At 31.8% G+C, this 25978-nt stretch overlaps 1 protein-coding gene across 3 annotated transcripts in view; it reads left to right on the top strand.

Moving 5' to 3' along the window:
• Nucleotides 1–25978, top strand: part of LOC108912613 (transient receptor potential cation channel trpm) — a 100797-nt gene that overhangs the window by 33916 nt on the left and 40903 nt on the right. For all 3 annotated transcript variants that reach the window (XM_023455275.1, XM_023455274.1, XM_023455273.1), the window contains exon 2: nucleotides 22502–22715. In XM_023455275.1, the coding sequence (XP_023311043.1) occupies nucleotides 22541–22715 (175 nt within the window). In that variant the 5' untranslated portion in view covers nucleotides 22502–22540. The remainder of the gene's footprint in view (nucleotides 1–22501; nucleotides 22716–25978) is intronic.

Raw genomic sequence — 25978 nt, 5'->3', positions numbered from 1 at the left:
ACGATGGTAGAAAATGAATTTAAACGATAACAAACAGACACGGACGACAGACGCTACTGAGAAATGCACAAATGTCAATTTAGCGTCATCGGTCGTAATGATTCGTTTAGAATAAATAATAATCCATTGCCTCTACATTGGAGATAATCCGATCGCTGATTGGTTGAATAAAATGTCGTTAAAAATTACACCAATCACCAGCCGGTAAAACGAAATGTTTTGTTTTAATGTAATCTTGATATTATCAATTTTTAATTTTATCAAAATTTTAGTGCCAACGCGAAGGAAATAAAATTACTGTTTCAAACAAAATAACTGGTCACTTGGCTTGTAATCATTTATGAAAGCTCTGTATTTCGAAACTCGCAAAATGAGACAGTTTATTGGAAATACATGCCGGCAACTGAGTCATTTACTAGTCCTAAATTAGATGTATTGTGATATAATTATCTTAGTCTTTCAGTTTTGAATATATTAGCGTGGTCTGGAATCTTTCTTACAGTAAATATATCGATCGTATATAGGGAATTCAAATTAAGTTTGTTAATATGTTAATTTACATATTTAATAGACATCTTCACCTTAAATCTCGAACTGAGGTACTATAACATACTAAAATTATCATGTCGTAGAATAATTACTTATGTATAAATTACTTAGTGGCAAGATCGATTGCAATTATATTATCAATAATTTAAACTTAAATATTAAACAACGGTTAACTAGATCAATAAACCTGTTTGACTTGAGATTCAGTTCCACAAATTACTGGATTCCTTAATTTATTTGATCCAAAAAGTATACAATGAGTTTTAATAATATACATTTATTTTGCAGATCTTTAACGCAAATAAAATATGATGCGATATCTGTTTTATGTAGCTGTCCATTTTTTTTTGTTTTGTTTGTTCCTCCTGCATTATTATCCAATGTTGTATTTTATTAATTTGTCTTATTTAGATTTGTTGGTATTTTTTTAGATTTCTTTATATATTTTACATTCCTTTATATTGTTCATTTAAGTATGAGTAGTGCCAAAGCAAGATTTATGTAACCCTGTTTTATAAAATGTTTGTATAAATTATGTTGAAAGAAATCTTAACTATATAAATAATAACAGCGCCACACAAAAAAAGAAAAGTAGTCTGTACTTTTTATGCGACATATGTTATCAGTAGTATTTTTACCTCCTGATCACGAATGTCAGAATTGAGCTATCACATCACAGGAATTTCCTAACCTCAAAAAACAGGTAAAAAATAGCAAAAATTCATGAAAAAGTGCTAGGAAAAATACAAAAATTATTTTTTTATATTCAATTGTTCATTTATATAGTTAAGACCCCGCCCGACGTGAATCCGCGGTCAGCATTAATGGTTCTTTTTCTAACCTCAAAAAAACGGGTCAATTAATGTCAGATATCACGAATTTTCAAACAACAACAGATTCGCACCAAATTTGGTATACGGGGGTTTTCTGGGTCGCTGATCACGAATCCGAGGTCAGTTTTGCAAAATTCAAGATGGCGTATCCAAGATGGCCGACCAAATTTTCAAAAAATAACAGAATCGCAGCAAATTTGGTATACGGGGGTTTTCGGGGTCGCTGACTACGGACCCGAGGTCAATTTTGCAAAATTCAAGATGGCGGATCCAAAATGGCCTACCAAATTTTTCAAATAATAACAGAATCGCAGCAGATTTGGTATACGGGGGTTTTCGGGGTCGCTGATTACGTATTCGAGGTCAAAATTGCGAAACTCATTTTGTAATATTTTACTTTATAACCTGAGTACCCAATCATGTGTTAATCTACTTTTTTCGGCTATATCTTGTTCTTTTTTCTGTAAAAGATCTATTCACGGGTTGAGTTTTGTAAATCTTATCTCGGAAATGTGATCAGTGACCTCGAAAACNCTTCCACCTTAAGAATGAAGCATCCCCTGAAAGGTTGAACTTCTTTTCTTCTAATTCTATTTCCTCTGGTTGATTGACTTCACCCATGCTCATATTTGTCACCATTAGCCCTCTGTTCCTCCATCTTATGTAAAGCTTAACGTCAGCGGTTTCTAAAATAGGGCATACAAGACAATAATTTTTACTATTTAGACAAGATTTACGTTTGAAAAAACAAAACAATTACAAACCATAAAACAGTTAGATACTTACATAATTTTCCATTTCACACAACGCGATATGTGTATAACACAAAACATGTTCCCGGTTTAAAAAAATGTCATAGTTAATAGTTGCGTCTGGAAGTTCCCTCATCATTTGCTCAAAGCAAGATAGCAAAGAGTATGCCCATGACCCACCGTTACGTCGAGTTCCACATCGAAAATGAGCCAAGACAGTAAAAGCACCTTTTTCTGGAGTAAAAGGCATAATGTGTTTCGAAATAAAAATATTACATCTAAATTTTGTTTCTGTTGCAACCTACCAGTAATCTGACGAAACATCAAAATAGTTTTTCTGTGAAATATGTACAACTTAAATGTAGCAAATATGAAACAATAAAACGATGGTAGAAAATGAATTTAAACGATAACAAACAGACACGGACGACAGACGCTACTGAGAAATGCACAAATGTCAATTTAGCGTCATCGGTCGTAATGATTCGTTTAGAATAAATAATAATCCATTGCCTCTACATTGGAGATAATCCGATCGCTGATTGGTTGAATAAAATGTCGTTAAAAATTACACCAATCACCAGCCGGTAAAACGAAATGTTTTGTTTTAATGTAATCTTGATATTATCAATTTTTAATTTTATCAAAATTTTAGTGCCAACGCGAAGGAAATAAAATTACTGTTTCAAACAAAATAACTGGTCACTTGGCTTGTAATCATTTATGAAAGCTCTGTATTTCGAAACTCGCAAAATGAGACAGTTTATTGGAAATACATGCCGGCAACTGAGTCATTTACTAGTCCTAAATTAGATGTATTGTGATATAATTATCTTAGTCTTTCAGTTTTGAATATATTAGCGTGGTCTGGAATCTTTCTTACAGTAAATATATCGATCGTATATAGGGAATTCAAATTAAGTTTGTTAATATGTTAATTTACATATTTAATAGACATCTTCACCTTAAATCTCGAACTGAGGTACTATAACATACTAAAATTATCATGTCGTAGAATAATTACTTATGTATAAATTAATTTGTTTGATCCAAAAAGTACACAATGAGTTTTAATAATATACATTTATTTTGCAGATCTTTAACGCAAATAAAATATGATGCGATATCTGTTTTATGTAGCTGTACATTTTTTTTGTTTTGTTTGTTCCTCCTGCATTATTATCCAATGTTGTATTTTATTAATTTGTCTTATTTAGATTTCTTGGTATTTTTTTAGATTTCTTTATATATTTTAAATTCCTTTATATTCTTCATTTAAGTATGAGCAGTGCCAAAGCAAGATTTATGTAACCCTGTTTTATGGAATGTTTGTATAAATTATGTTGAATGAAATCTTAACTATATAAATAATACACAGCCACACAAAAAAAGAAAAGTAGTCTGTACTTTTCATGCGACATATGTTATCAGAAGTATTTTTGCCTCCTGTTCACGAATCCGGTGTCAGAATTGAGCTATCACATCACAGGAATTTCCTAACCTCAAAAAACAGGTAAAAAATAGCAAAAATTCATGAGAAAGTGCTAGGAAAAATACAAAAATTATTTTTTTTTATATGCAAAAGTTCATTTATATAGTTAAGACCCCGCCCGACGTGAATCCGCGGTCAGCATTAATGGTTCTTTTTCTAACCTCAAAAAAACGGGTCAAATAAGGTCAGATATCACGAATTTTCAAACAATAACAGATTCGCGTCAAATTTGGTATACAGGGGTTTTCTGGGTCGCTGATCACGGATCCGAGGTCAGTTTTGCAAAATTCAAGATGGCGTATTCAAGATGGCCGACCAAATTTTAAAAAAATAACATAATCGCAGCAAATTTGGTATACGGGGGTTTTCGGGGTCGCTGATTACGTATTCGAGGTCAGAATTGCGAAACTCATTTTGTAATATTTTACTTTATAACCAGAGTACCCAATCATGTGTTAATCTACTTTTTTCGGCTATATCTTGTTCTTTTTTCTGTAAAAGATCTATTCACGGGTTGAATTTTGTAAATCTCATCTCGGAATCGTGATCAGTGACCTCGAAAACCCCCGTATATAAATTTGGCGCGAATGTGTTATTTTTTTAAAATTCTTGAATTTTGCAATATTGACCTCGAATTTGTGATCAGCGACTCCGAAACCCCCCGTATACCAAATTTGTTATTTTTTGAAAATTCGTGATATCTGACCTTAATTGACCCGTTTTTTTGAGGTTAGAAAAAGAACCATCAATTCTGACCGCTAATACACGTTCGGCGGGGTCTTATCTATATAAATGAACATTTGAATATAGAAAAAAAAAATTTTTCTAGTTTTCCTAGCAGCACTTTCGTGAATTTTTGCTCTTTTTGACCGGTTTTTTGAGGTTAGGAAATTCCTGTGATGTGATAGTTCAATTCTGACACCGGATTCGTGATCAGGAGGCAAAAATACTACTGATAATATATGCCGCATGAAAAGTACAGACTACTTTTCTTTTTTTGAGTGGCTGTGTAATTGATAAAACATTCCACAATAAATTTTATTGCAAACCACCCAGCACTTCTCAAATCTCATATTGAAGAAAATTATATAGACAGAATAAGATATTTGAAAATTTAATGTGATAATATTGAATATTGACAACAGTGTCAAAGTGTTGCAGCCATAACTATTTAGAAAATTGCCTAAATTTAATTACCTTAACCTTCTAAAATGCTGCCTACCATTAGGTTGTGTTCATTAAAATATGACACCTTGTATATCAATATTTATCAATTTAGTAAGTCAGGGCGGTATATCGTGACATTCAAAATAGTACAACTGTTGTTTCATCCAGTAGGGACTCAAATGTAAATTACATGGTAATATAGAAGCTATTCTTCGTTAATTATATTGAGGAAAATCCTCATTCCAAAACAAACTTCTCTTATGTACACCTTCGTAAACCTCTAGTTCTTGACATATATGTTCAGTTTGAACAGCAACGAATGGAAATCACAGTATGTATTCCTATCCTATTGTCTGAATTTGTTACAAGGAAACGTTGAAGTGGTGAATATATCGAATTAGAAAGTTTGTTCCACAAATTGGATCGAACCACGAACTTTTCTAATATTACTCCGCATGAAGTTGCTCCCTCCAGTAGTATGTATGTAGGCGATGTCAAATATAAAAATAAGGGAACTGGCCTTCCAAGTCGTTAACTGTAATAAAATGGGGCAAAGGTTAAATTACCCTTCGCATGACGCGACGTTAGTGAGCGATTTAACCTTGTACTGCGGGAGTAGGGGTAGCATTTACATTTTCATTAGCATGAAGGTCTTAAACGCACGTACAACCAGAGTTTTCCACGTTGGTACAATTCATGTAATGGATTTTTCAGCGTAGCATTGTAAACACCTAGTCCCCCTTTTTGGAGCTACACGTTAGAACTCTCGGTTATTTTAGATACGAGGTAAGTCAATATACAGGGTGAGTCAGTTTTTTGTGGTAGGATTTTAACAGTTGATAGAGATTCATTTTTTAATAAGAAAAGTTCCTATAACGTAGGTCTTAGAACGCTTCGTTTGTGAGATATAGGGTGTCGAAAACAAACTTTTTTTAAAAATTTTTCTTAATATCTCTAAAAGACCAACATATATTGAACTGAAATTTGGTATTAATAACACATTAGTCATAATGAATAAAATAAAGATATCTGTTATCCATTTCACCCACCAGTGACGTGCCTGAGGTAGGTTACTGCCCCCTTTAAAAAAATAATTCGTACGCCCGTAAATTTTTCTGGAAAATAACATCATTTCTAAATTTTTTAATCAATCCTGAACAAAACAGCTCTCTTTCAATTTTTTTATAAAATGAACGGTTTTTGGTTAAATTCATTTGGCATGAAACTGTTCCAACGATATTGGTAATACATTTGTAATAAGAAAAATATTATGTACCCTGAAAATCAACAAAAACGATTAAATGTGATAACGTTGACATAAGAACGCAAACATTGTGTAACGTGTGTGTCAATTAGTTCTTTTNCTCTAAAAGACCAACATATATTGAACTGAAATTTGGTATTAATAACACATTAGTTATGGTGAATAAAATAAAGATATCTGTTATCCATTTCACCCACCAGTGACGTGCCTGAGGTGGGTATAACTGCCCCCTTTAAAAAAATAATTCGTACGCGCGTAAATTTTTCTGGAAAATAACATCATTTCTAAATTTTTTAATCAATTCGGAACAAAACAGATTCTTTCAATTTTTTATAAAATTAACTATTTTTGGTTAAATTAATTTGGCATGAAACTTTCCAACGATATTGGTACCTTATACATTTGTGAATTAATAAGAAAAATATGATGTGCACTGAAAATCAACAAAAACGATTGAATGAATAATAACAGTTGGTAGAGAATCATTTTTTAATAAGAAAAGTTCCTATAAACGTAGGTCTTAGAACGCTTCGTTTGTGAGATATAGGGTGTAGAAAACAAACATTTTAAATAATTTTTCTTAATATCTCTAAAAGACCAACAGATATTAAACTGAAATTTGGCATGAAAAAACAAACACAGAACTAATTGACACACACGTTACACAATGTTTGCGTTCTTATGTAAACGTTATGACATTTAATCGTTTTTGTACATCATATTTTTCTTATTACAAATGTATTACCAATATCGTTGGAACAGTTTCATGCCAAATGAATTTAACCAAACACCGTTCATTTTATAAAAAAATTGAAAGAGAGCTGTTTTGTTCAGAATTAATTAAAAAATTTAGAAATGATGTTATTTTCCAGAAAAATCCACGGGCGTACGAATTATTTTTTTAAAGGGGGCAGTAATCCACCTCAGGCACGTCACTGGTGTGTGAAATGGATAACAGATATCTTTGTTTTATTCGCCATAACTAATGAGTTATTAATACCAAATTTCAGTTCAATATATGTTGGTCTCTTAGAGACATTAAGAAAAATTCTTTAAAAAAGTTTGTTTTCAACACCCTATATCTCACAAACGAAGCGTTCTAAGACCTACGTTTATAGGAACTTTTCTTATTAAGAAATGATTTTCTATCAACTGTTAAAATCCTACTACCAAAAACTTACTCACCCGTACAAGAGGACAAATGGATCAAAAAGTGAAAGATACGAAAAAAGGTATTCTTGATAAAAGTTTTTGCTTGGTTAGACAATACGAATCACCATGACGAACTTCAATTTTATTGTACAGGGTGGATCAAAAACAAAAAAATGTTTTGTTGCGTAAAAGTAAACATACCTTGTTTTGCAAGATACGAAAAAAAGGTATTCTTTTTAAAAGTTTTAGCTTGAGAAATGAATAAGAGTCACGTTATCAAAAATTAAATTTTTTATACAGAGAACAAAGTACAAAACTAAAATACGTCTTATTAAAGTGTAAGTGTAATTTTTAAATAATACGAACATAATTACAATTACATTTAAGCTAAGAAAAGTAAACAAAGCAATATGATGAAGATATCTAATTTTAAAAACACCACCCCCATATTGAATACATTATTATAATTGCTTCCTTAAATATCTGAAGGAATTTCTTCCTGGGATATTGAACGGACGGGCTGGATAATCCTAATTCTTCTATTACCTCACGAACACAATGTGCTGGACAACCATCCTGTCGAAAATACATTTTTGGCGAAAATTTAATGGTAGGTAAATGTTCGAGATCATCGATAAAAAATGTAACAAACATTTTTAAGTACGATATATTGCAGGTGTTATTGTAAGAGTATGGCATGGACAGATATCTACTCTTATTAATTTTTCAAGAAAAAGTTTTATCAAAAGTGTTTTTTTTGTATCTTGCAAAATAAGGTATGTTTAGTCTTAAGCAAAGTAACATTTTTGTGTTTTTGACCCACCCTGTACAACCAAATTGAAGTTCGTCATGGTCATTCGTATTTACTAAACAAGCAAAAACTTGTATCAGGAATGTCTTTTTTTCGTATCTTGCAAAATAAGGTATGTTTACTCTTAAGCAAAATAACTATTTTGTGTTTTTGACCCACCCTGTACAACAAAATTGAAATTCGTCATGGTGATTCGTATTTTCTAAACAAGCAAAAACTTTTATCAAGAATGCATTTTTTTCGTATCTTTCACTTTTTGGTCCATTTGTCCTCTTGTAAGCTCAATCCGCGGACATGCACTGTGTTCCAAAGTCAACAGGACTTTTTAGGAATAATAACAAAAATGTTGACAAAACCGATTTATTTTATTCAAAATAATCCCCTTGCAACAGCGATTTACACAGTGCATCTGCGGTGATCACGGATTTCGGTTGGCCAACATATTGCTCATAATGAATCAAATGAAACGTTTTGGTAAAAGTTTTACCAAGTTTAAAACAAAACTTAATATTAGCTTATTTTTGTACCAATGACACAATCATACTGTCACTTCAGACGCAATAACTCTGCTTCGTTTTGAAGCTATCGACCAAAAACTGAAAATTGTGATTTTTGTTGTTACATTTTGAATTTTTTAAATTAAAAAATTATTAGGGTACTTTCTTGTGACTAACTCGAATATGTTCTCATGTTAGCCATGATAGGGAAACGATAATCATAATTTTGTTTTTCTTATGTGCGCTATATTAGATTTTTGCATTTTTTTGTATTACAGTGGCGCGTATCATATTTATAATTTTATATATTTTTTTTCATTGAAATACCAAATTGTCCGCCTTCACAAACACTACATTGAAGAAAACAAAGCATTCAACTATTACTCCAAACAAAACTTTAACAGTTCAGTTCAATTTTCACTGACATTAAACTGAAGGACTGAAAGTGCAATTTTTCTACTTCGTTTCGTCACTAGCTGACTTGTCATTTTTTTCAGATAATTTCAAACGCTCTATTGACAATTCTAGCATTTTCAGCACCAACTCGTGGTGGATACTAAAATTATGAAGAAACGATTACCTAATGTTTTGGTTACATCACTATGCTATGAAATATGTTTTTTTTTTATTTAAAGGAAAATTCCAATGTCAACAAATTATTGGAGCACCCTCCTGAAGGTCGTGGTCACTGGATTTTCCAATACAATCCGAAGCAAAGCTACGACATTTTTCTTTGTTAGTCAATATTGTTATTTAAGTAAATAATTACGTATTTGAAGAAACTTTGCCACCGCAAAATCTCGATTTGCAACATAAAATGTTGTTCCTAAAATATTATAGGTTGTGTAATAAAATATCTTTCATGTAATTGCCAGTTTAATAATGGAACACATTAAATATTTTTATGTATTTAATAAACGTTCCCTAGTGCAACACATTTATTTTATGTGTCTAACTGATGGGTTATAAGTAGATATAAAATTTTCGGGATTACTAAGAACCTTTTTAAACGTTTTATTTTATAACTTGTTCTCTTTTCTTTAGCTTAATATTAAAAAGGGGGTAATAAAGTCAAACAAAGCAATTTATTTCATTTATATGCTTAATTTTAACAGACAATATTTTTGAATAAATCCATATGGTATTATATGTAGGTACATATGTTTTTCAATGAAATGGGATGATTTGCATTAATCTAGGATTTATTTAACTTTGAGGACAAATTAAATAAAAGTACTTGGAAAAACATTATTAATGTATTTTCTGGGAAAAGTTTTACTGCTGTTTTTATTTATATGAAGACTATTATTTTGGATGAAAATTTTGCCCAGTTCTCGTATCCAGGTGCATTTTGAGGTTGAATCTTTTAACCATTTGGAGATCAATGGCCACTTCTTGAGAACATTAAATTCAAAACAAAATATAGTGCAGGTAAAACAATTAATAAAATAGGTTTTAAATAGTAAGCTACAATCTGAATTTGTATGTCTGTGTGTTATTGCTGATATTTCTCATACTCTTCAATAACTTTAAATAAATATATATTGAGGGATTTATATAATTTACACGGTCATATTACTTACCTCAATATTTATTTATAACATTATTATTTATGTAGTTAAATCACTGTGGTATATTCTTACGTCACAAATGAATCTAAACGTGTCTACTGAACAACTAGCACACGTGCGGTACATCCCACCGGGTTGTAATCTTTCATGGTGACAGTTTCGTTGTAATGATACTAATGATTGTCACTTTCGCGAGCTATCATTTAAATTCTTACGTTTCTTAGTTGTGATCTTTGTGCTTGACTTTGCATTTCACTCGATTTTTTTACAACCATGAACCATCATGAGCAGACGTTCTTCTTACACTCACAACTAATAAACGTAAGAATTTAAATGATAGCTCGCGAAAGTGATAATCATTAGTATCATTACAACGAAACTATCGCCATGAAAGATGCCTACTATGTGAAAATGTTTGAAAAAGTTACTGTTCTGAGCCATAGATTACTTAAAAAATAATTATTTTTGACTAGGGTTTCTGATTTCTCGGCCTACTTTTTTTCTCGGGACTCGAGAATTCTCGACTAGGAATTCCCGGGAATTCTCGAATTCTCGAGAAATTTCTAAAGCTTTAAAAAGTCATAATTCTGGTATTGTAATGCGAAATATAAACATGCTATTATACTTAACAATCATCATTAACATATATTATTTATTCAGTATTTTTATTAATTACTTATATGTTTCTACTTCTACTAACAAAACTAAATTAAACTTTGAGTATCTTGTTCCTAAAAACATTTAACTTGTTTTTTTTATTAAACACTTTCATTATACTTATGTTTATTTCAATGTTTTTGAATCGTAGCTATCTTCCAATAATTATTAATCATACAGTCTTTTATTTAAACAAATAGTAAATAAGGAATTTAACTGAATAAATCTTAAAAAAAAACAAACTTTAATTTAAAGATACAGAATCGTTCTTCCTATTAATTTATCACTTATAATCACGATCTTTTAATTATCAAAACAAAAATAAAGTAATCAACTAAAGGAACAGAAACTAAATATTTTCAGAATCAACATCAACATTAGGTATCTGCTTTTCTACATAGACTTATAACAAGGTACCTACATTAAAAAAATAAGAATCGTCAAAGTAAACTAAAACTTAAAATAAATAAATCATGAGCTAGTCGATAAACCACTTTAACCGCTCAGTTATTTGTCGAGAAACGAATTGAACGCATGAACAAAACGAACTCCAATCAAGAACTCAAGAAGCGCGTGATTTTTAAATTTCTCGATTTCTCGACACTTTTTTCTCGTCTCGAGTAAGGCCAGATTTCCCGGGAATTCTCACTTCGAGAAGTCTCGACCAGAAACCCTATTTCTGATTAAACTACGCAGAATTCTAAAAAAAAAGTAGGGATATTTTTTCATCAAAAAAATCTAATTCATTAAAAATAAATTATTTGCTTCATAATTCAATGGAATAAAAAAAATTCGAAAAATGTCTGTTAACGGTAGTTAAAAAACTATCCTTATTTATAACCGATTTTGATGAAACTTATGATAGTTAAAGACCCTTATGGTATGATTATTACCTACAATTTTCATTCCAATAACTTAATCAGAAAGAAAGTTATTTTAAAAAATATCCAAATGATAAGACTCCTTCGGATGGCCATATCTTAGTAATGGTGCTCCGGAGCAACAACTTTTACTATTTTTGGCTCTACCTTCACCTCCTTAAATTTTTTTTTCCAAAATGGTTATTAGCAAAAAAACATATTTTCCTTTTTTCTTTTTGTGTAATATCCTATCCCTGGCGTTCAAGTTTGAAGGTTACTTTAATACGCTGAACATATTCCTCCCTTGGGGATGTTGCCCCCACGTATAACTTCGCCATTAGCATAACGGCAATCTTGTCTTCCGTCGCATGCACTGCCACTGGAACTCCGTAAATAGTTCGATAAGGGTGCTATGGAAATAAGCGGCGTCTGACTTCACAATAAGCGGGGAGGGGGCGGTTTTAAGGGTTGCCGCTAATTGCGTTCCATTATCCAAACGGTCGGCGCTAATAACGCGTAAAAAGCTACGAACAGGGTACGCCGTGGAGATGGACAATTAACGGGTTCGTTAGTCGGACCGATCTGCTATTTAAGCAGAAAGAATCGTGTGGGGCATGGCAGGTGTGATAAATTACCTCTGGACAATCGCCTCGCCGATTCTTCTAGAGATGGGGTTAACAAAAGACCTTCAATGGACTCAAATTTAATGGGCGCATTAGCGAGAACCTACTGTACAACAATGGCTTACTTGCGTGTAGCTGTCACAAGCGTTGTCGCAACGTAAGTTATAACTTACCTTGTACATGCATTACAGCAAAATTAACCATTATAATCATTATAAAAGACAGATAGGTATAAAAATAATATAGGCCAAAAGGACTAAGGAAAGATAGACAACTGCAGAAGTATCTTTGAGGGTGCTATAATTATACAGCTATACTAAACAAGATAAGTGACAGCACTCAACACTTTCGANTTTCTCTTACTCTTCAATAACTTTAAATAAATATATATTTAGAGATTTATATAATTTACACAAAGTCATATTACTTGCCTCAATATTTATTTATAACATTATTATTTATGTAGTTAAAACACTGTGCTATATTATTACGTCACAAATGAATCTAAACGTGTCTACTGAACAACTATCATTTAAATTCTTACGTTTCTTAGTTGTGATCTTTTTGCTTGACTTTCCATTTCACTCGATTTTTTTACAACCATGAACCATCATGAGCAGACGCTCTTCTTACACTCACAACTAATAAACGTAAGAATTTAAATGATAGCTCGTGAAAGTGACAATCGTTAGTATCATTACAACGAAACTATCACCATGAAAGATGCCTACTATGTGAAAATGTTTAAAAAAGTTACTGTTCTGAGCCATAGATTACTTCAAAAATAATTATTTCTGACTAAACTACGCAAAATTCGAAAAAAGGTAGGGATATTTTTTCTTCAAAAAAGTCTAATTCATTAAAAAATAAATTATTTGCTTCATAATTCAATGGAATAAAAAAAATTCGAAAAATGTCTGTTAACGGTAGTTAGAAAACTATCCTTATTTATAACTGATTTTGATGAAACTTATGATAGTTAAAGACCCTTATGGTATGATTATTTCCTACAATTTTCATTCCAATAACTTAATCAGAAAGAAAGTTATTTTAAAAAATTTCCAAATGATAAGATTCCTTCGGATGGCCATATCTCAGTAATGGTGCTCCAGAGGACCAATGTTTATAGCAACAACTTTTACTATTTTTGGCTCTACCTTCACCTCCTTAAATTTTGTACCAACTTTTCCAAAATGGTTATTAGCAAAAAAACATATTTTCCTTTTTTCTTTTTGTGTAATATCCTATCCCTGGTGTTCAAGTTTGAAGGTTACTTTAATACGTTTACGCTGAGCATATTCCTCCCTTGGGTATGTTGCCCCACGTATAACTTCGCCATTAGCATAACGGCAATCTTGTCGTCGCATGCACTGCCGCTGGAACTCCGTAAATAGTTCGATAAGGGTGCTATGGAAATAAGCGGCGTCTGACTTCACAATAAGCGGGGAGGGGGCGGTTTTAAGGGTTGCCGCTAATTGCGTTCCATTATCCAAACGGTCGGCGCTAATAACGCGTAAAAAGCTACGAACAGGGTACGCCGTGGAGATGGACAATTAACGGGTTCGTTAGTCGGACCGATCTGCTATTTAAGCAGAAAGAATCGTGTGGGGCATGGCAGGTGTGATAAATTACCTCTGGACAATCGCCTCGCCGATTCTTCTAGAGATGGGGTTAACAAAAGACCTTCAATGGACTCAAATTTAATGGGCGCATTAGCGAGAACCTACTGTACAACAATGGCTTACTTGCGTGTAGCTGTCACAAGCGTTGTCGCAACGTAAGTTATACATTCGAAACGGTCTGTCCTTATAACTTACCTTGTACATGCATTACAGCAAAATCAACCATTATAAAAGACAGGTATAAAAATAGGATAGGTCAAAGGGACTAAGGATGAAGATAGACAAGTGCAGAAGTATCTTTGAAGCTGCTACAATTACACAGCTATACTAAACAAGATAAGTGATCTGTTCTTTATATTTTCGAACACCCTGAACACGAATCTGAGGTTAGTTTAGCGTCAGCACTCAACACTTTCGAGAAAATGCCCTCTAAAATCGTTAGAAAGTGTTTCTGAAGCAATTTGGCACCAGTACTCACAATTTTCAAGAATCAATTAATAAAATAGGTGTTTCACGAATATACCATAGTTCTTTTTTAATTAATGCTTATAGCAAACTCTTTTATCTTCAAAAGATCTATGTAGTGGACTTCCTTTGCTCGTTTAACCTCTAACCTTACATTCTCTTTTGAACATCCAACAGTACTCCTCCATCAAATTTAAATCCCATCGTTCCACTTACTTTGATACCCTTTTCCCATTTCCTTTAAATTTGATTTCAACAGATTTATCCCCCCCAAATTCTATAATGTAAAAATAAATAAAAAAAGTCACTTCAAGAATTATTTAAAGGTATTTATTGTATTTTATTGAGGTAATAAATAATAATTGAGTATTTTATTGAGGTAATAAATAAGTAATAAATAAGTTAGTAAGAGTTGTATCACAACTGTAAATATAATTTGTATATGTTAGTTAGTGTTTTAATGGAGACAAAATTAGTATTACGTGATGCTGCTAATACCTTTGGTCTTGTTTCGCCGTAAATTAAAACAGTATTCATTAATCTTGCACCGCTATACAGTTGTAAGACTGACATAAACAATAAACCGGGATTATAAAAACTCTATGGAAACTATACCACCGGTTGATTCAGTTTGATATTCGCGGCCTCGTATCTCTTTTGTTTTATCAAATAGCTATAACAAACCCTATATATTTTTAAATCGCCGCTCAAACTCTATCAAATAACGTTGTTAGATCGTCTCCATGGTAACATATATTAAAATTGCTATAGTCAACTATTTTTGTTCAAATGGCACACTATATATTTTTTTATCAATTCTGGAAGATATTTTTTTTCTGCATTCAGCTATATAAAGAAGTCTATAGTTTGTTTAGAAATATTGCTAGAAAAACAGCAAAAATGATGAATCCTACTTTCAGTAGATTTATTCTGAAAAATTATAGCCAGCTGCGGAAATAACTGAATTTTGACGTTTCTAAATAACGGTTTTTCAAAATAATTGACATTTTGTACCTACCTATTCTATCTATAACTAATTATGTATTATTACTATAACATGAATACTTATAATAACCAAGAAAAACTAGATATGATTTTAATTTATGGAGAGTGCTGAAAGATTGCTAAAGCAGCTGCCAGACGTTTATACCAACATCGTTTTCCGCAGAGACAACTTCGATCAGATAAAATTTTCGGAAAGTTAGCCAGGAATTTGGCAGCAGATGGTTTTCAAAGGAAAAGAAGAGTTTTTAAATCCAGAAGGGTAAGAGATGAAGAACATTCGATAAAGATGTTAAATGGCCTGCTATAGATCTCCGGATCTCATTCCTATAGATTTCTTTCTTTGGCCTTACCTAAAAGAAAAAGGTTACTCTTCGCCTTTAAATGATATTGACGACCTTAAAAGCAGAATGATAGTAGAATGTCGGAGATTAAATGAAGAAACACTAGAATGTAGACAGGGAGTGATAAACAGAGTGTTTGGAAGCACATGGAGGTCATTTTGAACATTTGAAATAAGTATTATTTTAAATTGTTATCTTATTATCGTATTAAAAATAAGATATGTTATTGTTTTCGCAGCTGGCTATCGTTTTTCAGAATAAAGCTACGAAAAGTAGGGTGCATCTTTTTTGCTGTTTTTCTAGCAATATTTCTAATGAAACTATAGACTTCCTTACATAGTTGTACGCAGAAACAAAATATCTTCCAGAATTGATAAAAAATATATAGTGTGCCATTTGAACAAAAACAGTTGACTATAGCAATTTTGACATGGAGACGATCTAATAATGTCATTTGACAGAGTTTGAGTGGCGATTTAAAAATATATAGGGTTTGTTATAAATATTTGATAAAACAAAAGAGATACTAGGCCGCGAATATCAAACTGAATCACCCGGTATAATAGACATTTGTTAAATCAAATCTACTGATGTTACCTCTATTTTTAATTAATAATTTTTTTGGATGAGCTTTAATCCACCCTGTATTGTTGCCGATCCCTGTCAAACTGTAGAATTTAGAGGAAAAGTCACCACCAGCGTTGTCAGTGAGTGTAACTACCTTTATGCGTTTACATAATTTTATCTAGATTTTATCGTGTTTTGAGAATTTTTTGTGGAAAATCTAACAAAAATTGTTTGCAAAAAAAATTATTTATCTAGAAAAAATTTGAAAATAATCTTCTAGACTACTTCGACCTCGGTCTCGATCCTCCTAAATTTACTTCTAGCTTGTTTTTTTTTTTTTTTGGTTCACTTTCAGGACAAGGAAATAAATACACGACCATCTCCGAAACTTTATATTATGACTGGCGCATCCGGCAAATTATAGAAAATTTTAAAATCGTACTAACTTGGTATCATTATAAAGTTGAATTTTACAACTGTAACATAAGGAGTAACAAATCGCATGAACTTCATCACATCAATTAAAATTAAAGTTTAAATTAAACCAATTAAGTTTTATGGTCCTGTGAGAGAAGGAAATACTAAGATAAAAATAAAAAGTTGCCAGAAACACTTTAAATATCCTTTCTGGCTATCACTGAAATTATGATCCTGTACACAAAACGTTTGCGTTCTTAGTAAAAACCCTGTATGTCAATTTTAGATCAAATCGTATTTAAGTGATATGTGGATAGATGGCGGTATTGGTTACAACCCTTATAAAGCCACTGTACGGGCTTTTTGTGAAATAATTTACTCCTAGTACTTCCTAAAATATACGTTTGAATGTTTGGCACTTCCACAAAAACGCCTTCTGTCAATCTCAGTTTCCGGCAAAGATAAAGTGTTCCTAACTTGACCAGGTACCACAATCAACGTTTTTACCCCAAGGTGGAGGTTTGGGCGGTAGTCCTGTAGCCAGGGGGGGTCCCAATTGCCTCCTTCATTTAGATGGAGTTACCCAAGTGTTTTTTTTTTTGTATTTTGAGCTGCAGGACACGAATTTTTTGGGTAGAAGTTTGTCCGGATGTCGATAAGTTTTTTATTAACAAAAAACTTGCAAAATACTGAGAACTTAGTTTTTGGCAAAATTTAAAGAATTTTCTTGTTATTTGACCCATTTTAAGAAGAAAATTGTCGCTTGCAATTTTTTTGTTAAACGCATAGATTTCGAGATAAGTGCCGTTAAAAACTCAAAAAACGCAATTTTTGCGATTTTCAATTAAGTATTAAGTAAATGCAGTGTGAAAATTTGTTTTTTCCATTGTTATTTGAAGCTATAAACAAATAGCGATTGAGCGTTCAGGAGGGTGACCCGCCATGTATGTAAGAGTGCGGTTGCCTTCTTACAGGTGTTTAATACACGATCTTGACGCGTATCAAATTCCAGTTAACAATTTAAAAACCAATAGTCAACCTTATTCACAATTTAGAGACCTCTCTGAAAGTAACCTTAATAACTTGCTCGCAGTTGTGTCAACACTGCAGTTTAATGAAATATATACGGATGATGCTGAACTAAGCCTTACTAATTTTATAGATATTATATCTTATGCAATGGACTATTGTTGCCCAATTAAAACACATTATAATGGCTATAAAACTCAATCGAAATGGGTAACGCATGAAGTTAAACTGTCCAGCCAACACCTAAAAAATATGTATTGGTTCTGGATAAACATGATGGATAGTGATTCTCAAGCTATCTACAGACAAGCTAAGAAAAATCACAATAGATTATTAAAAGAAACTAAATTGAACTTTCATAATACACTCATAGCTACATCAAATAATAAATGTAAAACCATATGGAATCTTGTAAACAGGGAGACAGGCAGGAATAAGAATAGAAAAAAGAATATCACTCTAAATGTAGACGGTAACCTTTGCTCAAACTCTTATCAGCTAGCCAACGTATTTGTCGATTATTTTGCAACAGTTACAGAAAAGACGTTACAGAGTCATTTCGGTGATCGCAAATCTACTAATTGTACTACCGATGCAATACTAAATAACACTTTTTTCTTTATTCCTGTTGTTGGAAAAGAGATAGATTCAGTGATACGTAATTTGAAAAATAAAATTACCACAGTTACAGATCCTTTATCAGTAAGGTTGGTTAAAAAAATCTCTATATATATAGTTGATCATATTGCTTTCTTAATTAATCTCTCTGTAAGCAGTGGTCACTTTCCAAAAGTTCTAAAAAGATCAACAGTAGTTCCCATTTATAAAAATAATGACTCCGAGGATATTGCAAACTATAGGCCTATATCTTTACTAAGCGTGATCTCTAAAATATATGAACGTGTAGTTTTCAACAGAGTTTTCGCTTTTATTGATAAGTATAACATAATGTCAAGTTGCCAACATGGCTTTCGAATAGGTAAATCGACCCAGTCAGCCGCATGTAATTTTACTGAACAAGTTTATAAATTGATGGATGAAGGCATGCATGTTGCAGGCATTTTCTTTGATCTGACGCGTGCGTTTGACTGTCTCAATATCTCATTTGTTGAAAGCAAGTTATACAATATGGGGTTTAGAGGGATATTCTTAAATTGGTTGATCCACTACCTCACTGANGGATTCCATGAACTTCATCACATCAATTAAAATTAAAGTTTAAATTAAACCAATTAAGTTTTATGGTCCTGTGAGAGAAGGAAATACTAAGATAAAAATAAAAAGTTGCCAGAAACACTTTAAATATCCTTTCTGGCTATCACTGAAATTATGATCCTGTACACAAAACGTTTGCGTTCTTAGTAAAAACCCTGTATGTCAATTTTAGATCAAATCGTATTTAAGTGATATGTGGATAGATGGCGGTATTGGTTACAACCCTTATAAAGCCACTGTACGGGCTTTTTGTGAAATAATTTACTCCTAGTACTTCCTAAAATATACGTTTGAATGTTTGGCACTTCCACAAAAACGCCTTCTGTCAATCTCAGTTTCCGGCAAAGATAAAGTGTTCCTAACTTGACCAGGTACCACAATCAACGTTTTTACCCCAAGGTGGAGGTTTGGGCGGTAGTCCTGTAGCCAGGGGGGTCCCAATTGCCTCCTTCATTTAGATGGAGTTACCCAAGTGTTTTTTTTTTGTATTTTGAGCTGCAGAACACGAATTTTTTGGGTAGAAGTTTGTCCGGATGTCGATAAGTTTTTTATTAACAAAAAACTTGCAAAACACTGAGAACTTAGTTTTTGGCAAAATATAAAGTATTTTCTTGTTATTTGACCCATTTTAAGAAGAAATTGTCGCTTGCAATTTTTTTGTTAAACGCATAGATTTCGAGATAAGTGCCGTTAAAAACTCAAAAAATGCAATTTTTGCGATTTTCAATTAAGTAAGGTAATTGCAGTGTGAAAATTTGTTTTTTCCACTGTTATTTGAAGCTATAAACAAATAGCGATTGAGCGTTCAGAAGGGTGATCCGCCATGTATGTAAGAGTGCGGTTGCCTTCTTACAGGTGTTTAATACACGATCTTGACGCGTACTCTTCATTTCTAGACCAAATAAACGATGAAAACTGAACGAAACATTAACAATTTAATGAAAATTTGCAATATTACAATAAAATTATTATACAAGTTTAAAAAATAATAATTATAAAAACAGCCAAATTATACGATGTTATGCTTTTAATATAAGTAAGTATAAACTTTTTTTTGTTATCGTTTATAAATAAAACATAATTTCGCAAGTTTTTTTCATATAAATCCAATAACAATGTTTACAAAGTAAATTAGAATTAACCATGCAAACATTATATCTTTGATATTTCAAATTTTCCACGCCTTTTTAATGCATTTTGTTTTAAACGATTGTCATTTATTTTTAAAACTTGTTTGTAATCGCGCTTCAAAATTGCACTGAAGATGTAGAATTATTAACGTTCTTGTTACAAGATGAATAGCTTAATTAAATCAGATCCTTGCATTATTTGTCAAAAAAATTTTAATTTCACTTTCAAGTGCCGTCAGCAGAATTACAAAATACCTATTCAATCAAAAGTTATTAACAATTTTTATCGGCGTTTATCTCGAAAACTATGCGTTTAACAAAAAAATTGTAAGAGACATTTTCTTCTACGGTGTCAGTTTGCGAACTTTAGTACTTTTGCAAGAAATGTATAATCACATAATTCAAATGCAAATGGTTTCTTTGACCTTTGAAAGTTTAAGCCTAGTTATTTTATTTTTTTAATAAATGCTGTACTTAAAGTGTTTTTAAAAACGTAAGTAAAAGGAGAATAAAAAATTTCTCAAAAATATGTATTTTAAATATTTATGAAACATTTATTTCTGCAACGGCTCTAAAAGCTCTAATAATAATTAAACAAATTTCAAAAATTCCCCTTCAAATCAACACTAGTAAATAATTTTTCTTAACAAAACTTTTAGCATTTATATGCTTCCATGAAATTTATATTTAGGGACAAATGGAGTTTTTGCATAGAATGCTTGGTTGCCCTTGGGCCAACCGATCAATTAATAGGACACCAAACAACAAATTCGTACCAGTGAACAATTAATATGGAAGAAATTAATTGAAATTAATTTGCATGATTAAATTAATTGTTAATTATTTATTATAGATAATTATAATAATCCATCAATGTTTTAAATTTACTATTAATAATGCACTAATAGATTTATTAAAAACATCACACCCATTTCTCACTTGGACAATATTGACAGGTGAAAGGTGAGTTTTTCAAAAGTTCCGCGGGTAATTATTCAAACACGATACAATATTCAATCATTGTTCAATCAAACATGCTGGCTTCGTAGTTTTCAAAAGTCTCAACCGTGCGAGAAAATTGGAGCGTTGTTTTGTATTAAAACAGCGTCAATGCTAGCAAAAATTCTCCACAAAAAGGAATTATAATTATAAAATCTACTAAATTACATATTACCTAAGTTTAAAGACCTTTAGAAATAATTTAAAGTTGTTAAACGATAATAAAATTGCCTACTAGGAATATTTCAGGTTACAAAAAACAGCTGAAAAAACATTTTATTTAATTTACGAATAACTTGATATAGCAACAGGAATATTTTTTTGTAAAACTTACCATGGTTGTGCGGATCAACAAGTGTGTCCACGGTTGGAGTGGAAAAGAGGCAAAAAAATATTTTTTATTTATCGAGAAAAAGTCATTCTTGATTAAAATTTTTGGTCGTCTTTAAAATGCGGTTGGCATGGAGACCTTTCATCTTGCATGTACAGGGTGATCATAAAATCGGTAAATATAAAAATTGTTCAAGAATAAACTGTATATTTTTCCTCTTTTTCACACTAACCGTAGACAGACTTACAATGCTCTTCTCTAGCTTTAGCTAGGAGTCTTTGACCTATCCTTGTTGTTCTCGGGTTACCCCCAGAGCTACTAAGCCCGAGAACAACAAGTAAAGATGAAGGATTTCAAGGCTTCAAATCTTGATAATTGAACTTTGAAAGCATGAAGTTGCAAATGTTTCGTGAGTGTACGCTGTATAGAGCTTATCGAAATGTCCAATTTTTGACCACGGTGTCTAATTGATGTTCCTAGACTTTCAGCAACACTCTCACGAACGGTTTCGATGTTTTGTGTTGAACGACTTGTTGAAGGACGGCTAAAGTGTTGAAGATTATTCAGTATCCGTGAATTCTATTGACAGTTGATGAAGTTAAATCACCACGTTTTGTACTGTAGCCGTCAAACCTTAATTATTTTTAAAACAAATGAAAACGCGTTGTCCTTTCGTGTAGGCTCCATTTTTAATAACCCTTACTGTCGGCTGTCACCCTGTCTTTTTTTTTTTTGTTGGCAACACTTTAAAGCACAAATGGCGCAAAATTCAGATCTTGCGTGAATTTCGAGACACGCTATATACATTTTTCGTTGCCTGTTACTGACATAAATCAATTATAGTTATCATTGATTTAAAAAAATATATCAAACGTAAAGCTGTCATTAGAAATACAATAACAGTTTTCTCCGTAGATCTCGGAAACTGTATGTAAAAAAATTGTGACGTGTATACAGTTTAATGACGATCAATCTCTAAAGCTGCGCAACATATTTAACGAATACGTAATTGTTTTCTTGTAACTTAAAAAAGAAACGATCTTTTTAAACTGTAATTCCAAAAACGAAGCATGTCCGGGTACATGTTTATGGGAACTTAATTAAAACAATAACATCCTATTGTAACACTATTAATGTAACTTTTTTTTGCAGTATATCAGAGTGGCGCACGACACAAAACCTGAACACCTCATGCAGTTAATAACCCGTGAGTGGAATTTGGAACTACCAAAACTCCTCATATCAATTCAAGGCGGTAAAGCGAACTTCGAACTACAACCTAAACTGAAAAAAGTCCTCAGGAAGGGCTTACTAAAAGCCGCCAGATCCACGGGAGCGTGGATATTCACGGGAGGAACGAATACAGGTAGAACTCATTTTCAGATTTTTAAATAAACTTTGAAGTTTGAAGAGATTTATAGTTCAAATGCGTCGTATTAAAAGGTTTATGAAACTTGGAAAAAATAACTGAAAAATATCAGTTATTTCCTTTCAATCTTTTCAACAGCTTTTTAATGTATTATTGTGTAGGAGAGAAGAGAAATAAGTTTGTTCTAATAATGTGGTTCGCCTCACAATAACTTTTGTTTATACCCCAATTTCATGATCTAATGAAATAAAAAATTATAAATAAATCTAATTAGGCATTTGTTTTAAAAAAAAAAAACTGGTAACATTGGTTCAGTCATTTTAGATTAGTTTGAAACAGAAGATGATTATACTGAGTGATCAAAAAGATTGACGGATGCAGAGCTTTAGACGTAATTAGAGACTCGGAAAGAACATGAAAAATTGAAAGAGGCTATTTTTTTAATTTTTTATCCGCAAAAAAAACTGGAAATAGTGAAAGGAACTTGAAATAAAGACACTTGAAAAAATACTTAAAAATATTTTTTCAGATATACAGGGTGATTCACAAATGGTAACCAAAAATGAAACTTCGTCTGTGTGTCTGTGGTGAATTTTAAGGGGAGTCTTTCCTATAAAGTTTTTATCTAGGACGCTTCGTTAAAAAGATACAGGGTGTTAAACTTCAAAAAATATTTTTAATTCTTTTAAATAATTTAAAAACTAGTCGGTGAAATAATTTGAAATTGGGCACATGTATTTATGTAAACATTGTCCAAAATCTGAAGGGTTTTCCTAAAATTTACTGGCTCCAGTGGCGAAAATACACTGATATATTTTTCTAAATAAAATAATACGCCACTGATTTACGGGAACAACCATGATATTTTCGGATTCGCCTTTCAATTTTCTACAAATTTCTACTCTCTTATGTTTTTCGAAACAAGCCTGATTTTCGAGTAAAACTTAAAAAACCCACTGAAAACACTAAATGACATGACAAGCACTAATCATTCGGTTATTCGAATAAAGAAATTAATAAGATTAGTAATCGTTTTAATGATTTTATTTGAGTATCTAAATGCTCAAAAATACCTCCATTTCCACGATCACAGGCCCGACATCTTTTTACTAACGAAAATGTAATTTGTTCGAAATGTATTGTTGCTTGATTCTCATGAAAAGCACTATTTATTCATTCTTATAACTGCTCAGAATGTCAAAGTTGCTATCGCAGCCCACTATACTCCGCGGTCGAAATTATAGAGAGTGACTCTTGGCTAGCTTTTGGACTAGTAAGGGGGATGAAGCGTGCCGAGAACGAAAATCCATTGGCGTGTCTGCGTAAAAGGCAACAAGATATAAAAAATATTGAAAAAAGATAATAAAACATAACATCTAATATTTTTTTTACGCTTTGCTATAACCGGCACTTTGATCCATTTTAATTATTACAGCATTTTAAAATGTCCCAGTTGTGTTTTTTTAATTTATAAATTTATTATAGCCACGGAATTAGACCCCTCGTCTACGCTTATGCTATGACGTTTCTCAGGACGGGTAAATCAAGTCCGTTTACACCCATTAAAAAAGTAGTTCCCTAATCCTTACCAAGTGCAAAAGACATAGATAAAATATAGATCGACGTTCAGTGTAGCTCAGTCTATAGACGATTATAGATTCTACCGATGTGCGTAGCGAGCGGCACAAAGATAAATTATATTGAACCGTTATAAAAATCATTTTATATTTCATACGCGTTATAGTAATAGTGTATTTATATTATATCTGAGTCACTCTCTATTTAATTTTAAAAAGCATTGTATTCGAATATCGAAGTGTATTCTCAGTTCGTTTTTTAAGTTTTACTCGAAAATCAGACTTTTTTCGAAAAACATAAGAGAGTAGTAATTTGTAGAAAATTGAAAGACGAATCCGATAATATCATGGTTGGTACCGTAAAGCAGTGGCGTACTATTTTATTTAGAAAAATATGCCACCGATAGCATGTAAATTTTAGGAAAGGCCCTCAGATTTTGAACAATGTTTACATAAATACATGTGCCCAATTTCAAATTATTTCACTTACTAGTTTTTAAATTATTTAAAAAATTAAAAATATATTTTGAAACTTAACACCCTATATCTTAAAAAACTAAAAAAATATGAGGTTTCATTTTTGGTCATTACAGATACAGGGCTTTAACGCTGTATCTTTTTTGGTTACCATTTGTGAATCACCCTGTATAAGAGAAAATAAATCTACATGCAAAAACTCCCTTGGCAGAAATATTTTTTGCAAGTAGAATATTTTTTTGGAACCGCCAAGTGCAGCCAAGTCACAGTTTCTGTGCATTGCCGATATGTCTAATAAATTCATTTTTACTGTATTGAGAAGCCATTTTAGTATTTATTCGCACTTATTACTCACAAACACATCGTAATCTGTAATTTCGCAAAAACAATAACAATTTTCACAATAAAGACACATTTCCATAATGAAAACCAAAGTAAAACTTATAAAAAATAAAAATGGGAAAAAAGTGCTTGCATTCTATTGCAAAATATTCACATGAATTTTGCGAATATAAAATTATATATACATATTTTTTTATGCGAAATTAATATTAAATAAGACAAAAACTATTAATTTCTTAGCATTTTTATTGGTAAAGTTTTTTTCTTCTTCCTTTTTTGCAGAATAACATGTTTTTCGGTAAAGTAATCTTGCCTTTGCTTTAACATAGGTAATAAAACTACATATTCGAATGTTCATATTCGCGGATATCGACGACACGAATGCCTAAAAATTGACATTCTATACATCACTAGTAGACCGATAAAATAACTCATTTAGAGGGAAAAAAAAGAAAATTGTTACATGGACTTTCATAAGTGGAAATGGTAAAGGGGCTTATAATAAACGAAAAAAAAAAATAATAAATGCGTGAGCAGGGGCGGCGGAAGGTTGATTTGGGGGGTTGAAAAGTTATGAAAAATTGTGTCATAGGGATTTCTGGCGAAAGTTGACGTCAAACAAAAAAGTATCCAATACAAAAGTTGTAGGTCATGCAAAAATCTACAACTTTTGTAGAAGTCACTTTTTAACATAACCTCGAAATTTCCGAGAAAAATGCGAAACAGGTTTTTTTCTGATTTTTCGTTTTTTATTTCTCATTTCCGCAAAAATAATTTAATTTTGACGAAACTTGGTGAAAGTATACCTTTCTCTGTCTTAAATAACCTCAAATTTTTTTAGATAAAAAAATCGAGAAGTTTCTG

The sequence above is a fragment of the Anoplophora glabripennis genome, unplaced genomic scaffold (genome assembly GCF_000390285.2).
Source record: "Anoplophora glabripennis isolate ALB-LARVAE unplaced genomic scaffold, Agla_2.0 scaffold630, whole genome shotgun sequence".
In the NCBI taxonomy this organism is placed as follows: Eukaryota; Metazoa; Arthropoda; class Insecta; order Coleoptera; family Cerambycidae; genus Anoplophora; species Anoplophora glabripennis.
This window is presented reverse-complemented; position numbering and strand designations above follow the sequence as displayed.